The sequence below is a fragment of the Haliotis asinina genome, chromosome 10, assembly GCF_037392515.1.
Source record: "Haliotis asinina isolate JCU_RB_2024 chromosome 10, JCU_Hal_asi_v2, whole genome shotgun sequence".
In the NCBI taxonomy this organism is placed as follows: Eukaryota; Metazoa; Mollusca; class Gastropoda; order Lepetellida; family Haliotidae; genus Haliotis; species Haliotis asinina.
Window position 1 is genome coordinate 39,495,589 of NC_090289.1, and position 13,784 is coordinate 39,509,372.

General features: G+C 38.7%; 1 protein-coding gene across 1 annotated transcript; it reads left to right on the forward strand.

Moving 5' to 3' along the window:
* The first annotated feature begins 7,698 nt into the window (after positions 1-7,698).
* LOC137298338 (uncharacterized) lies at positions 7,699-13,371 on the forward strand. Its single transcript, XM_067830550.1, has 2 exons — positions 7,699-7,952; positions 12,903-13,371. The coding sequence occupies exons 1-2, from the start codon at positions 7,733-7,735 to the stop codon at positions 13,304-13,306; spliced, it is 624 nt and encodes a 207-aa protein (XP_067686651.1). The 5' UTR covers positions 7,699-7,732; the 3' UTR covers positions 13,307-13,371.
* Positions 13,372-13,784: the final 413 nt, after the last annotated feature.

Here is a 13,784-nt window from a genome sequence, read left to right on the forward strand (position 1 = left end):
GCTAATTTTCCAAATAACTATGCATCAATAAACCTTGAACAATTTGTCCATCTTCATAAACAACACTTTGGCTCAGTGATGAAACATTGGTAACCTCCTCAAAAGATTGTGATTGCTAAGAAGCATTACATCAAATCTGGGCTAAATGTATGTTTCAATATTCATTCCAGTTACATGAATAGTCAACTGAGATTTTGTAAGTTATTCTGTTCCAAGACTGAATAATGCCAGACCAGAGTGTAGCCAAAACATAGCATTTGCTAAGTTAGTGCCAAGCTATTGCTCTGCCATGACATGTCTACAGTGTTGTCTAATTATGCCTGGTTCTGCTTTCAAACCACATGAATTTAATATGTCAGTCAGTTAGGAATTATTGTTTATAAATGGTTATATTATTTAATTTATTTATTTTACTACCATTCTACGTACATTTACTAAAGGATATAAGATCCTTAAAAGATATCTTGCTATCAATTTTAATGACTGTATCATTCCTAAAGTGTACCAATGTACTCTCCTGCATGAACAAATTTATGTTGTAACAAAAATTAAAGACAAATAATATTCTGTTAGTTAAGAAATACAATTTTATTTAGCTCCCTCCAATATTCTAAAAAGTCACTATTCTTCTGGCATAGTTTTCGTCTCGATCCACATCTCTTTTTGGAAATTCCGAAATATTTAATTCATGGTTTTATGGACACCCAATGCTTTTAATATTTTGGATATTGCGTGATAGGCATCTGCTTACACTGTCCCTTTGATTAAAAAATATTACTCCTCAAAGATTTTGCGCTATTAACAGATAGTGTACTGCACAGCGGTCATTCAGATTGTGCTTTTAAAACTTGACATCATGAAATTTGTGACAAATTTAAGAATATGTAAGATCGAAGGCAACTATATCTATCACTTTGTACTTTAATGTAACTGTTTTGTAATTCTGGTCGTCCCTAACCGAAGTTAGATCGCTGTTAGATTTGTTTACATTGTGTCACGGCCTTCTCGCCTGTCTCGTTTCAGCTTTATGGTCTACCAAATCAATGCCCAGTATTGACTAAACCGTTAAGCAAAAACAGTGCTGTAGTTACAAAAAACATCCGCGTTTATAATTCTTGCGAAGCCGTAAACTGTTAGTTGCTGTCCTCTAACTGGTAGTGGGTTTGCACATGTGCGAAAGTGTGGAAATTCATGCAAATTCTCAACTTCGAGCAGACGTCGAGAACGATGGTGCGGACAATTAACTGATCGTGAGGCCTATCGCATTGCTTGATCCACCTCAATTTTTTTGTCTTCACTAAAATGGTTCTGTTGAAGGTACTCATCAAATCGCAGCAATGTATAATAGATATAGCGAGTGTGAGTGGCATAATTCGAAGCACATCGTTTCGGAGGCTTCGTTTGACCCCGGAAAACAGTCTGACAAATCCACAATGCGCGCCCGGCCTGCTGATTGGCCGAAGTGGACGCATGCGCCAGCTTTGATTGACAGACTGGATCGGTCTATTTTACTGGCTAATGAAACTATTCAGCATTGTACAGAAAAAGCCAGTACGGTCTATACAATGTAGAAGCACTAATAGAAAGTTACACCTCTGTTTTGTTTTGTCTATACAAACCATACTCTTACAAACAAATTCACGCTGTCACCCTCTCAAAATGCACTCTATAACTTTGATTCGTTTAACGAGTGATTTCGTTTCCAGAAGTTTCAAACACAGAATCAAGTGTTTAATACATGATGTCAGCTTATCGTGCACAGATATTGGCGTAACGACAGATGTGTTTCTGAGTTCAAATACAGTTATTACTCTTATAACAACACGGCAGGTGAGATTGAGGAACACGTGATAAAGATAAAAACTCGAAAAAGCTGCATGGGGCACGCGATGAGCATGTGTAACAGACAGTTGTGATACCATATATTGAAAGATGTGAGGAAGCCATGATTTCAGGTGGGAATTGTTGAAACAGAACCCGTTTGTCATTTGTGCAAACAACAGTACACCCTTGCCTCATACGCGTTATCATGTATGACACTTATCCTGTGGGGTCTTAGTTTAGATTATCGTTTGTATTATTAAAAATCTAAAAATGCATCATGTTTGGTATTGGTTGCTTCATCAGGAACGGGAGTTTATATATATTACCCCTTGAGGTAAGGATAATGAATCAAACAATCATTCTAGATAAACATAGGTTCTCAAAATACCTGTGACAAAGTGATGACATCTGTATAGTCGGTATAGTCGGTCAACATGAGCATGGCACGGTTATCTTCTCTTGTGCCTTTATTGATTATACTTATTTTCTAAATTGGCCAAACATAAAAACAATCTTGGATAATTTTATTTCCTATTATCCATTCATAACATTTTCAACATTTTCAGCATTCTCAGTAATGCTTTTAATAAGTGTGATATGTAGGATACATTCAAAATTTGACTCACTGGTGACGAAATGGATATCTGTTGCAAAGTTCTTTTTTAACATGAACATTTGGTTTCGGTATTTTATCAGGTGAGCAATTTAACTGCCCTTGCTGTTACTTGTTATGGATGAAATGAGAGCGGTAAGATAAACTAACGCCGATATACAACTTAAAGTCGCTTTTTCTTTGGATCAGTGTATGCCAATCTCATCGGCACGTCGTACATTTATTATCAATCGCAACCCCTTGGGGACCACCTTTTTCAGAGGTGATGCGAGGCATCCCATGATATAGTATCTTCAGTAAAATGGGAAACAGATTAATTGTACAAAATAAACATTTCCAAGATGCTTTATCAAAAGCAGACAATGCAATACAGAAACACCTTGCTTTCCTATTGGTCATACATTGTAAAACTGTGCTTCATTACAATAGAAAACAAATTTCCAAAATGCTTATCAACACAGATATGGTATGGTTCATCGGAAAACATTTCATTGCATGTGTGTTCCTCACGGGGACCAGGCCGATACGTGTGACGTCACATAAAAAGAAGTATATTTAATTTATACCATTACAGGAATCGATTATACACTGCCGTTAATAATGTTTATGCACTACCTTGGCCGGCTGTTTCTTGAGTCCAGTCCAGAAATTGACCACCTGAGAAGAGATGTCACGACACCTCCTAGACGACTAGACTCACTTTGTAAAACCTTAGACTGACGTTAGGAACAACATCCTTGACGTTCTCAAATTTCTAATGTCAGTCATGCCAGCAGCTCGCCTGTTAGGTGATACAGATGTTTTAAATTGAGTTGTTACAGCGCCCCTCTTTCAATGTGTGTTGTTGTTTCTCGTTATTACACAGTTTTTTGTCCATAGGATGATGATAACGAAGGACTGACCAGACGAATGTGGAAACATTATGCGTAATATATAATAACAATACTTCATGTGAAGCTTAGTAATTGTACCAGTTTTACACCTGCCTGACCACGGTGAATTTCGTGGTTGAAGAATGGACTTGATGGAGTACGCTGAAAATACTTGGTCGTGACAGTGTTCTAAGAAATCAAATTATCTTTTGAGAAATGAATATAGAGATTTCCTTACTTGATCTTTTGTGAAGGGTAAGTGAGTGGGTGAGTGAGTTTAGTTTTACTCCGCACCCAAAATATTCCAGTTATGTGGGGGCGGTCTATAAGTAATCGAGTCTGGACCAGACAATCCAGTGATCAACTGCAGGAGCACTGATCTGCGAAACTGGAATGCGATGACGTATGTCACCCAAGTCAGCAAGCCAAACCACCCGATCCCGTTAGTCGTCTCTTACGATAAGCATATATAGTTGCCTTTAATGGCAGGCATGGGTTGCTGAAGGCCTGTTCTGTCCCAGACCTTCATGGGGGCTTTGTGAAGGGAACTTTGTGTAAAAGGGTGAAGTGGTTTGTCATTGTAGGTTACAGGTTATTGTCGTTTTGTGTTATACATAGTTTTGTCTTTTACTTTGAGAGTTTTACATAGTTTTGTCATAATGAATTAGAAAATATAAACATGTTTAAAAAGGCGGTCCTCGGAAAATTCTTTTTTCGTGGGTGAGGGATTGCATTTCTGCCACAGGTCGCAACCTAGCACGATACATCCAGTCAGTTCCATAGTTCAAGTATAGTTTGCGAGGTCTTGTTTCATACGTTTAGTATAGCATTATGTTTATGTCTTTAAGAAAAACGTTTTTCTCCTTCTTTTAGCTGTATCATGGATGTTTAATTCTATGAAAAACAAAAACAGCAATCCAAAATATGAGTACTTCCGTGACGTTAAGCATCATTTCAAACAAACAGATATAGAGTTATCGGTCCTGTTTGAAGTCGTCCTGATGTCCTTACGCCAATATGAAATCCTTCCAGGGGATCACAAGTCGCTATTCGGCTTGTTCCAGAATAACTCGACTGGTTCTACTCTTGAAGGATACGGAAGGGGGCGAATGGTGACAAATGAGATGACTCGTCCCCGTCTCGATGCCTGGCATGTGCGAAAATACGAAAGTGCAAAAACGTAGATAATGGATTTGGGTTGACTCTTGTGATGGTTTTACTACGGAAAATGCCATGGGTACTGAGAGATTCAAATACACGCATGCGTTTGATTACGTAACGGCTCTCGTATATGAAATTGAGTGTTTTCTCGGGTGATTTGCAGGCATGTTTTAAAGGTTGTACGTCCGCTTCTGGCATTTTTAGTAAATGTGATTATGTTAACGAGTCGTAAAACAATATAATTTTATATAACTAACCAGCTTTAAATCCAATCACTGCGCTGACATTTCACTTCATGGGGCATATTTTAGGTTTGTGACGAGCTTTAGTCTATGTCCCAAGTGAAATACTTTTGGTTTGTCACGAGCTTTTAGCTAACCAAACTTATTTCACGAGGGACATAAACTTCATATGACAGGGGAACGCGTTTTGTATTTTATTTATTACCCACGTTCTAAATATTGAACATATCGTTAAAATAAAGCAATATTTGGCTCTCCTATATAGAACCGTACAACGCGGATTAATACATCATACTGGTGATTGGAAAGTCAACAGCTTCATTCCAGGAAACGTACGCTGTGTAGAGGCAATATATTTCCTATAACTTATCAAGAAAATATAGAAAATTAGGACAGAATCAAGTCGAAATCAAAATTTAATTCTTTTGTATTGAGGATTTGGTTTCAAATGCAATAATGTTCTTCATGAAAACACTTGTGAAGGGTAAATATTTTGAACTTGACTACGTGATCTAAATCTTGCCTGAACGTCAGTCGGCCATCATTGTCGGGTTAGTCGTGATGTTGAGAAGTGTTCACAAAGAAGAAGATGATAGGGAGCATTTACTTAGGAGCGGCACACACAACAGCAAAGATGGATGTGAATAACATGGATCTGTATGTCTGAAATAGTTGAGCTTAATCGGAGGACGAGTTACTGTAAATAACATGGCGACGCTTTGCTCAGAATGCCAGTGACGCCTGTTCATCTCGGCTCGGAAATCCCACTTGTCGAGATTCGACGTTTATGTTCAAGACTCCTGTCGGTCTGAAAACAGGGCCGACAACCTCGAATAAAGACGATTTCAAGTCTATTGTGTTCAGACTCTGGGAAGTGCTTTTGACCCCTAGATAAAAACCCACGGTAGGCATGGCAGTGGCAATACGTTAGTGTGGGAGGAACCGAGAGGATGCGGCTGACAGTGGCAGTGATGAAGATATATCTTTTAGTGTTGTGAGTTTCTGTGCAGTCCTGACAACATACACGCTGAAGGCATTCAATCTCCTGATTATATTCACAACTCTTCCAACCAATAGTCCGTCAATTTTGACCAAAGCAATAACTTTTACGCGCGACTCCATATTTGTTAACGCTCACGAGAGACCTGCTAGACGTATTTGTTTACTTATTTAGATTGGTTTATCTTATTTTCGTTTTAATTACAAAAACTTGAGTTATTATAGGATTGAAAATGATGCTTGTAACCACACTAAATTACCGATGTTTTGCGAATGCAAATAGATAGAAAGGAGATAAGTCTAAATCTAGTTTTCTTGTGTCATCTCCAAAATCTAGCGTTGGCTACGAAAAGAGTTGCTTCACATTCGAAAGAATAGATTTCAACAAAACGTTCAAATGTAGTCCCTTGTTAATGTTAAGAATGGAGATTACACCGTGGAAATTACATAATAGAGTACCTGCAGGAAAATAGCAAGATGGAAGATTCGAATGGATTGACTGACACAGGTTGGCTGAAGCGTAGGATCCGATACCCATGCTTCAAACAGTTCAGAATTGACACTGGGGTGTTTGTAAGATGAATACATTGTTCACTGGTGCTTCGGGGCCCTTGGGTCGATTTACCCTCGAGGTTTGTTAATTTCCCAACCACACTCGTGACCAGTTAACAACTTAATCCCTACCTAATATGCTACTTATCACAAATGACCCCCAAAGATCCCGCTTTGAACATGTCTCGTTTGTCGAAAGAGGTGACTCAGCTGACACATGTCATTTTGTCCCATTTGCCACAATCGAAGCTCAGGTTTTGACCACTGGATTGTCTGTTCCACACTCGATCGTTTACAGACCGCCGTGAGACAGCTGGAGTGCATCGTTGATCAACAAACCAACTTAGCATATATTCTGTTCGGGGAGGGAAATGATATTGACATGTTTTATTAGGAGTTAGAAATATCTGAGATTTGCGAAATCTCAGCTTTGTCACAGCGGGTACACCAAAAATGGGCTTCACACATTGTACACAAATAGGGAAGAAAACCCAGCAAAATAAACGTGAAGACAAGTCAACTGTTCAAGTCAAATGAAAACGGGAATCGTCTCGGATAGCCTTGACAGTCACATGATAAATGTATTTGTCCGATGTCAGGAAACAGACACACTGATTCATATGGAAATTTAATGGCTGTGTGCCGCCGGTTGGATGGGACTGGGCTACTTCTCACATGTGTGAAGGAGGATGATATGACGAATTTTCCTGTGCCCTGTTCATTATTATCTTTCCTGCTATTACAAGATGTGATCTGTTTCGTGAGATAATGAAGACTGACCATTCGCTGACGTTGACGTCTGAGATTATACACAAGTCCATGTTACTTTATTGAACTAGTGAAGGAATTCAACGTCAAGACTTTTAGATTTACTGTAGACATTGGGGGAGTGAGTGAATGAGTGAGCTACGAGTTTCGGCGCTTTAGCAATATTTCAGCAATTTCAGCGGGTTACACCAGAAATGGGCTTCACACATTGTTCCCATGTAGGGAATCGAACCCAGGGCTTCAGCGTGAAGAGCGAACGCTTTAGCTAATAGGCTACCCCACTGCCCCTATTGTAGACAATATGCTCCTAAACTCTGCCAATACATGATGGCGCCCTTCAGAAACAAGTTCAAGCACTGTGGAATAACACCGCCAGGGAACAAGCCTCCTTAGACAAGTCATCATTCTAAGAGGTAAATTGAATCTTTGAAACAAGGATAGGGGAAGTGCTTCAATTTTGTTTCCTTTGAACCTTGGCATGGCAAGTCGGGTTAATTATGTCACAAGTACATGTTTTGAAAACACATACTTCATAATTATATTTCAAGTGGCTACTCAACTCTAAACAGGAAGAGACAAATACAAGCGGATGTCAACGTGAAAATGGACAAATGATATCAGATGTAAAACTGGCACTTTCAAACGAGGTTATAAAGCACCCCCCGGGGTGTACTGTATGCTTTCCATGACCAGTGATCAGGATGCGTTTACTGCTTGTGTCGGCGCTGTTTGTTCTTGCTGCCTGTGCCAGCAACATGCCCGAAGTGGACAACACAGAGAATTGTGTTGTGGGCACTTTGTTCACCCATATTCTTCACCTGGAACGGTCTGTGGCTAGTCTGTCAACAGAACTGAAGTCCATGGCAACAAGGCAAGAATTGATGAAGTCCACTCTGCTCGCTAATATTTCTCTATCACTTGGTAAGTACCGAAATGTCGACTTTTAGAATTTAATAAGTGTTTGAGTGGATATGGTTTTACGACGCTTTAAGCAATATTACAGCAATGCTACAGCAGGTGACATCAGCAATGGGTGAGTGAGTTTTAGTTTTACGCCGCACTCAGCAATATTCCAGCTATATGGCGGCGGTCTATGAATAATCGAGTCTGGACCAGACAATCCAGTGATCAACAACATGAGCATCGATCTGTGTAATTGGGAACCGATGACATGTGTCATCCAAGTCAGCGAGCCTGACCACTCGGTCCCGTTAGTCGCTTCTTACGACAAGCTGAATCGCCTTTTATTCCAAGCATGGGTTGCTGAAGGCCTATGCTACCCCGGGACCTTCACGGGTCACATCAGCAATGGGCTTCATACATTGTATCTATGTGGGGAATTAAACCACTTTGCTACCCCCGGCGTTATTAACGAACGCCTTAAGTACTTTGCTACCCCACCACCCGTTAAAAGACTGATGTATATCTGCAGTGCTAGCAGTCCTATGCTGATGGTCAGCTAATGAGGACAACCGTATGTATTGTGGAAAAACTGCATAGAGATGTTACTTAATGAATTGTTACACAATGTGTAAAAAGTAAATAGAATGTTATATACTAGGCGTAATTAATAAAGGGCCAAATGACATATAACACATGTAAAGAAACGTTTCTCAGAAACGATAGAAGAAAGAGTGTCGTCATTCTGTGTAATGTGTTCACAAATGTGACACATCGTGACATTCAGAGAAAAAGGTTCACACATGAGCATGAGCAAACATCAGTTGTATAGACTAATTAACCCACTATATTGAAAATGACAAACATGAAACACTCCGTCATTCATCATCATCCTTTTTATTTCCGTGAGTTTACAAATACATGTAAAGCATCATCTGGGTATTTTACAGAAATATATCACAATGGAGACTATGGCTTAGAAAGGTACAACTCCAGCAATTATGTATAGATGGGCTAATAATTTCATATTGACCGACATTATGATGGAAAGGAATTTACACAGATTTCGTAATTGATTTACATTGTGAGTTTCAAAAAGGGCCGACATTTTATAATAGTTAGGGTTGTTTATAAAATATTTCTTTAAGTACATATTTCTGGCGGTAGTAAGTTTATTACATTGAAATAAGTAATGGAACTCATCTCCTCTTTGGAAAGGGCATAGCGGACAAAATCGTTTATTTGAGGGAATATTTTCCCAGCGGCCTTTTTCAATAGGTAATTTATGGTTGGCAGTTTTAAATTTGATAAAGGTATTACAGTGCTTTGTTCCTAATTTAATTTAATCCAGCAAAGAAATATCATAGTGGGATTTCATACATTCGTAGATAACAGTTTTGGGGGAAGATCTCATCGGGTTGTTAAACAGTTGTAGCGATTGGTCTGAAATTCTAAGTTGGACTGCATTTTTGAACCAGGAAAATGAGACTATATCTTGAGATTGCCATATATTGGACATACCAATATTATCTAATGTGGCTTTAATGTAGTTAAGCCATTTATAGCCGTGGTTGTATTTTACTGAATTTGTTAATAATATTTGATATAGTGCTGCTTACGTTGGATTACATTTGCCTGACACTACTCTAGACCAGAAACACAACATGCGCAGTTTGATTTTATCAACAAGAGGTGCTCTCCCAGTTTCCCGATATAACATATATGTTGGAGTACTGCGTCTTAGGTTTAGGATATATCTAATAAAGTCAGTCGGAATCCTTTCAATTGCTTTTACATTTTCAAATCCACATATTTCGCTCCCGTAGAGTAAGATTGGGCATAGAGTGCAATCAAATAAATAGAGTTTACATTCTATGGACATGTCAATATTTCTTAATCGCTTATACAACAAATGCATTGCTTTATTGGCCTGGGTAATATTAGATTTTCTGGTATTTGCATAGGAACGAGTTTTACTGAAAACAACGCCAAGATATTTATATTGGGTCACAACCTCGATGCTATCATGTCCAATCATAAAATTATAATTTCCTATCGGGTTCTTTTTACCTAAAATTAAGATTTTGGTCTTTTGTGTCTTTATGGCTAATTTGTTTTCTAAACAAAAAGCAGTCCAGCGAAGTTTGTAATTCTTTTGGATCATCTGATAGCATGACAGTATCGTCAGCATATAATAAGCCAAGAAGCCGAACAAATATGTACACATTATCATCATCAAGTGTAACTGTTACCCCATCTACATTATTTCCAAGAAGCGATTTTTCGGAATCATTTAAATACAATGCAAATAGTATGGGAGATAGATTTTCTCCTTGTCGTACACCATTTTTGCATAAAAAATACTGAGAGTGTTGGCCATTGTGTTCTACACAGGATTTAATACCTTGGTACATAAATTTGATTACTTTGAATATATTACCATTGATACTGTAGTTTAGGATTTTTTCCAAAGAATATGTCTGCTAACGTTATCAAAAGCCTTACTAAAATCTATGAAGGCGCAAAATAGTTTACGCTTACTTTTTTGCAGTATATCTGAGAGAGAATGAAGAGTATACATGTGGTCAATAGTCGAAAAGCCCTTCCTGAATCCAGCTTGATTATCCAGTAGTACCTTCGTGTTTTCAACGAAAGTGGTTAGTCTATTATTGACGATAGACGTAAATATATAGCTTACTGATACAGCTTAAGAGCGTTATAGGACGGTAATTTGATGGATCATCTTGCTTACCTTTATTTTTATATATAGGTTTTATAATACCCACTAACCACTTATCAGGGAACACACCCGTCTGTAGCACAAGATTAAAAAGTTTTTCATACGTGGGAATGAGTTTACATTTTGAAGACTTAATATGTTCATTGTACACATGATCAATGCCACAGGCTTTGTCGTTTTTAAGATTGTCTATTGCTTTTAATATTTCTTCCTGAGTGATGGCTGTGTTGATGTCTTCGTTGATATCGTCGGCAGCTTCTTCATCTAGAGCCTCGTCTGGGCCATCGTTAATTTCCTTGAAAAAAGCAGAAAGCTTTTCGAGAGTAATTTGTTCGTCTTTAGTTGTTTTCGATAAAGAATTTATGACCTTCCAAAATTCCTTTGGTCGTTTTGACTTCATTTTACTTAATTGTTTACGAAGCTTTTCATCAGATCTTTTTTTTGGTAAAATTTCAATGTCTTTCTGTACAGTTTTGCCGTATTTAACATTTTTGTTCTATTGGCAAGATTTCTGTGCTGGTTATGGATTTTGCTTGCTAGATGATACTTTTTTCTAGCCAGCTTACATTTGTATCCAAACCAAACAGATTTTGTGTGTATACGTTTTTTACTTTTCTTCTGAGGCCAAATGATTTTACGGCAGAGTCGCATAATAATGTAGATAATGTGTCGGTTAAGCTATTAATATCGGAAGTGGTACATGCCTGATGAGAAAGACAGGCTGCCTCCTGGTTGAGGGCTGCAATACCCTCCCTGTCCAGGTTAGCAAGGAATAAGTCATTCAATATCTTGTGTATTCTCCTTGCGCGTTCAAGACACAGGTGCACCTTGTTCTCACGCTCCTCATCATGTTGATAAGGAGAGCTTGCGGAATCGCATAGCCATTCCTCTACTAGAGCTCTGTGGAGTCCTGGGAGATCCACTGGTGCTGCTTGACGAATATAACAGCCATGCATAGCTTGTACGAATGGCATTGCTATAGGATCTAGAATCCTGTACCGATAACAATATCCGGAAACATTACCGCTGACAACGTACAGTGGAGAACGTACAGTGGAGAATGTCCAGTGGGAGTCCCACCAAATCGGACATGCGCGACCGCATTTGTATCTGTGGTTCAGTCCCCATTATAACGATAAATCCTGTGCCGACCATCGAGACGAGAAATTGAATTCGCTTTCATCTGTGAAGAGTATACGAAACCAATCTCAATCGCACCTGTCTGAGACGTGGTATTTGTGGTATACAGAAGAGTTTGGCTGTCGACGAACGGTGCTCCTGGATATCCTTACATTGTTAACATTGAAGTGTTCTGCCTGAAGATGAAGGCACTGTTTCACAAAACTCTCGTAAGCCTATGATCTCGTAACTTTCCTCGTATCATTCGTAACTCATATACTTAAGATAGGAGGTACGAATGCTGCGAGAAAAGTTACGAGAACTTAGACTTACGAGAATTTTGTGAAACGGGGTCCTGCTGCGTTAAGGAACGTGTTACGTAACACAGTGTTAATCATGTACCTATCATCTCAGACTGTTGTGACCTGTCGACATGCATATCGGTGGATTTCCATATCAACAATCTGAATAAAACATGTGCCATTTACAACAGAACATATCGGACGTTAAAGAACGAAACTATGACATTGCATGTGTTGTTCGATACTGTTAAGAAAGTTTGTAAAACATTTAGTTGTATATATTTCAAAGAGGAAACCTAAAGATGTTACAACTCATAAGAAATAATGTTTCCAGTGCCTGGACCTTTATTTATGACGCCGAGTATATTTACAATTTCACGTTCTACTGTTTACTGCTGTTCAGATGCCTTATATTTTCAATTTCTCATGAATTGTGGTTTGGGTTGCAAGCTTGACACAACTGGCAAATACTCTGAAACACACTATTCGTAGCTTGAAATGCAAGTTGAAAATGTACAGTGTCACATTGTAAATGAGAAAAAAAAATGTCGCATTGATTGATTCAACGTAATACTGACAAAACCGCTGGTACCTTAGCTAACAGATAACACTATTTTCCGCTTTAACTTACGTAGTGAATGCTGAATTTCCCTTCTTCTGGCGGCCATTGTGCCAATAGTCTCTACCTGTGTATTAACCCTCTCCTCATGTGTATATATTGATATTTACCGTGCATGAAATATAAACAAGTAATGACCCACGAGTATAAAGTAATCACGTGTTAAATAGCATAAATGCTTTGTTTTCAAGCGGCTCAAGCAACGGACGTGGCCTACAGCGTGTCTCTACAGTCAGACATCCAACAGATTGGTGAAAAACCTTTCAAATTTGACACCGTCGATTACAACCAAGGGAATGCCTACAACAAGGCCACTGGTATGTTCACAGCTCCCGTTTCTGGCACCTACGTCTTCTGGGCAAATGTGATGATAAGATCGAGTACTTACATGACCATCCGCATCATGAAAGGAAGCACGGACATTGGTCGTGGGCATATCACTGGCCAAGTACACGGTGTAGCACCCATCATCACCACTACCTACTTGGGCCAAGGAGACCAGGTCTGGATGAATGCTCTAATCGCTTCGTCCACCTTTCCTCTCCGCGGAGACAGATATTCAAGTTATGGCGGAACACTTATTCGTGCCCATTAATGGAGCCAGGATTTCGAGGTACTCTGTGCACCGTAAATAATACCTAAATACAGACTTGAATGAAATTATATTATTGTTATTTTATTTTTATTATGGTTCTCCAGAAGAATAGTTAATGAGTATGTTTATGTTTAATGCAGTTACTTCATTCTTTGTCAGTGCAAGAGCGAATAACATTTAATCGGAGATACTGACCAAAGTTAGAATTAGGAAGCTTTTCAAGGGACAAGGATGCTATTTTTTAACCCGTGATCAAAGGCAGGGGTTAGATATCTGATGTTAGTATCACAGTCAGTTAAAACTTGACCTCTGATGATGCCAGGTGAAAATGGTTATCACTGACTCAATTTCCATTACTTCTTCTATTATGCTTCATTCAGTCATTGAATTGTGAGATGTTTCTTAATTTACTACTGTCACTGAAACGTCTTTTCAGTAATAAGTATTGATTTGGGAACTTAGTACAGTCAAACCCCGT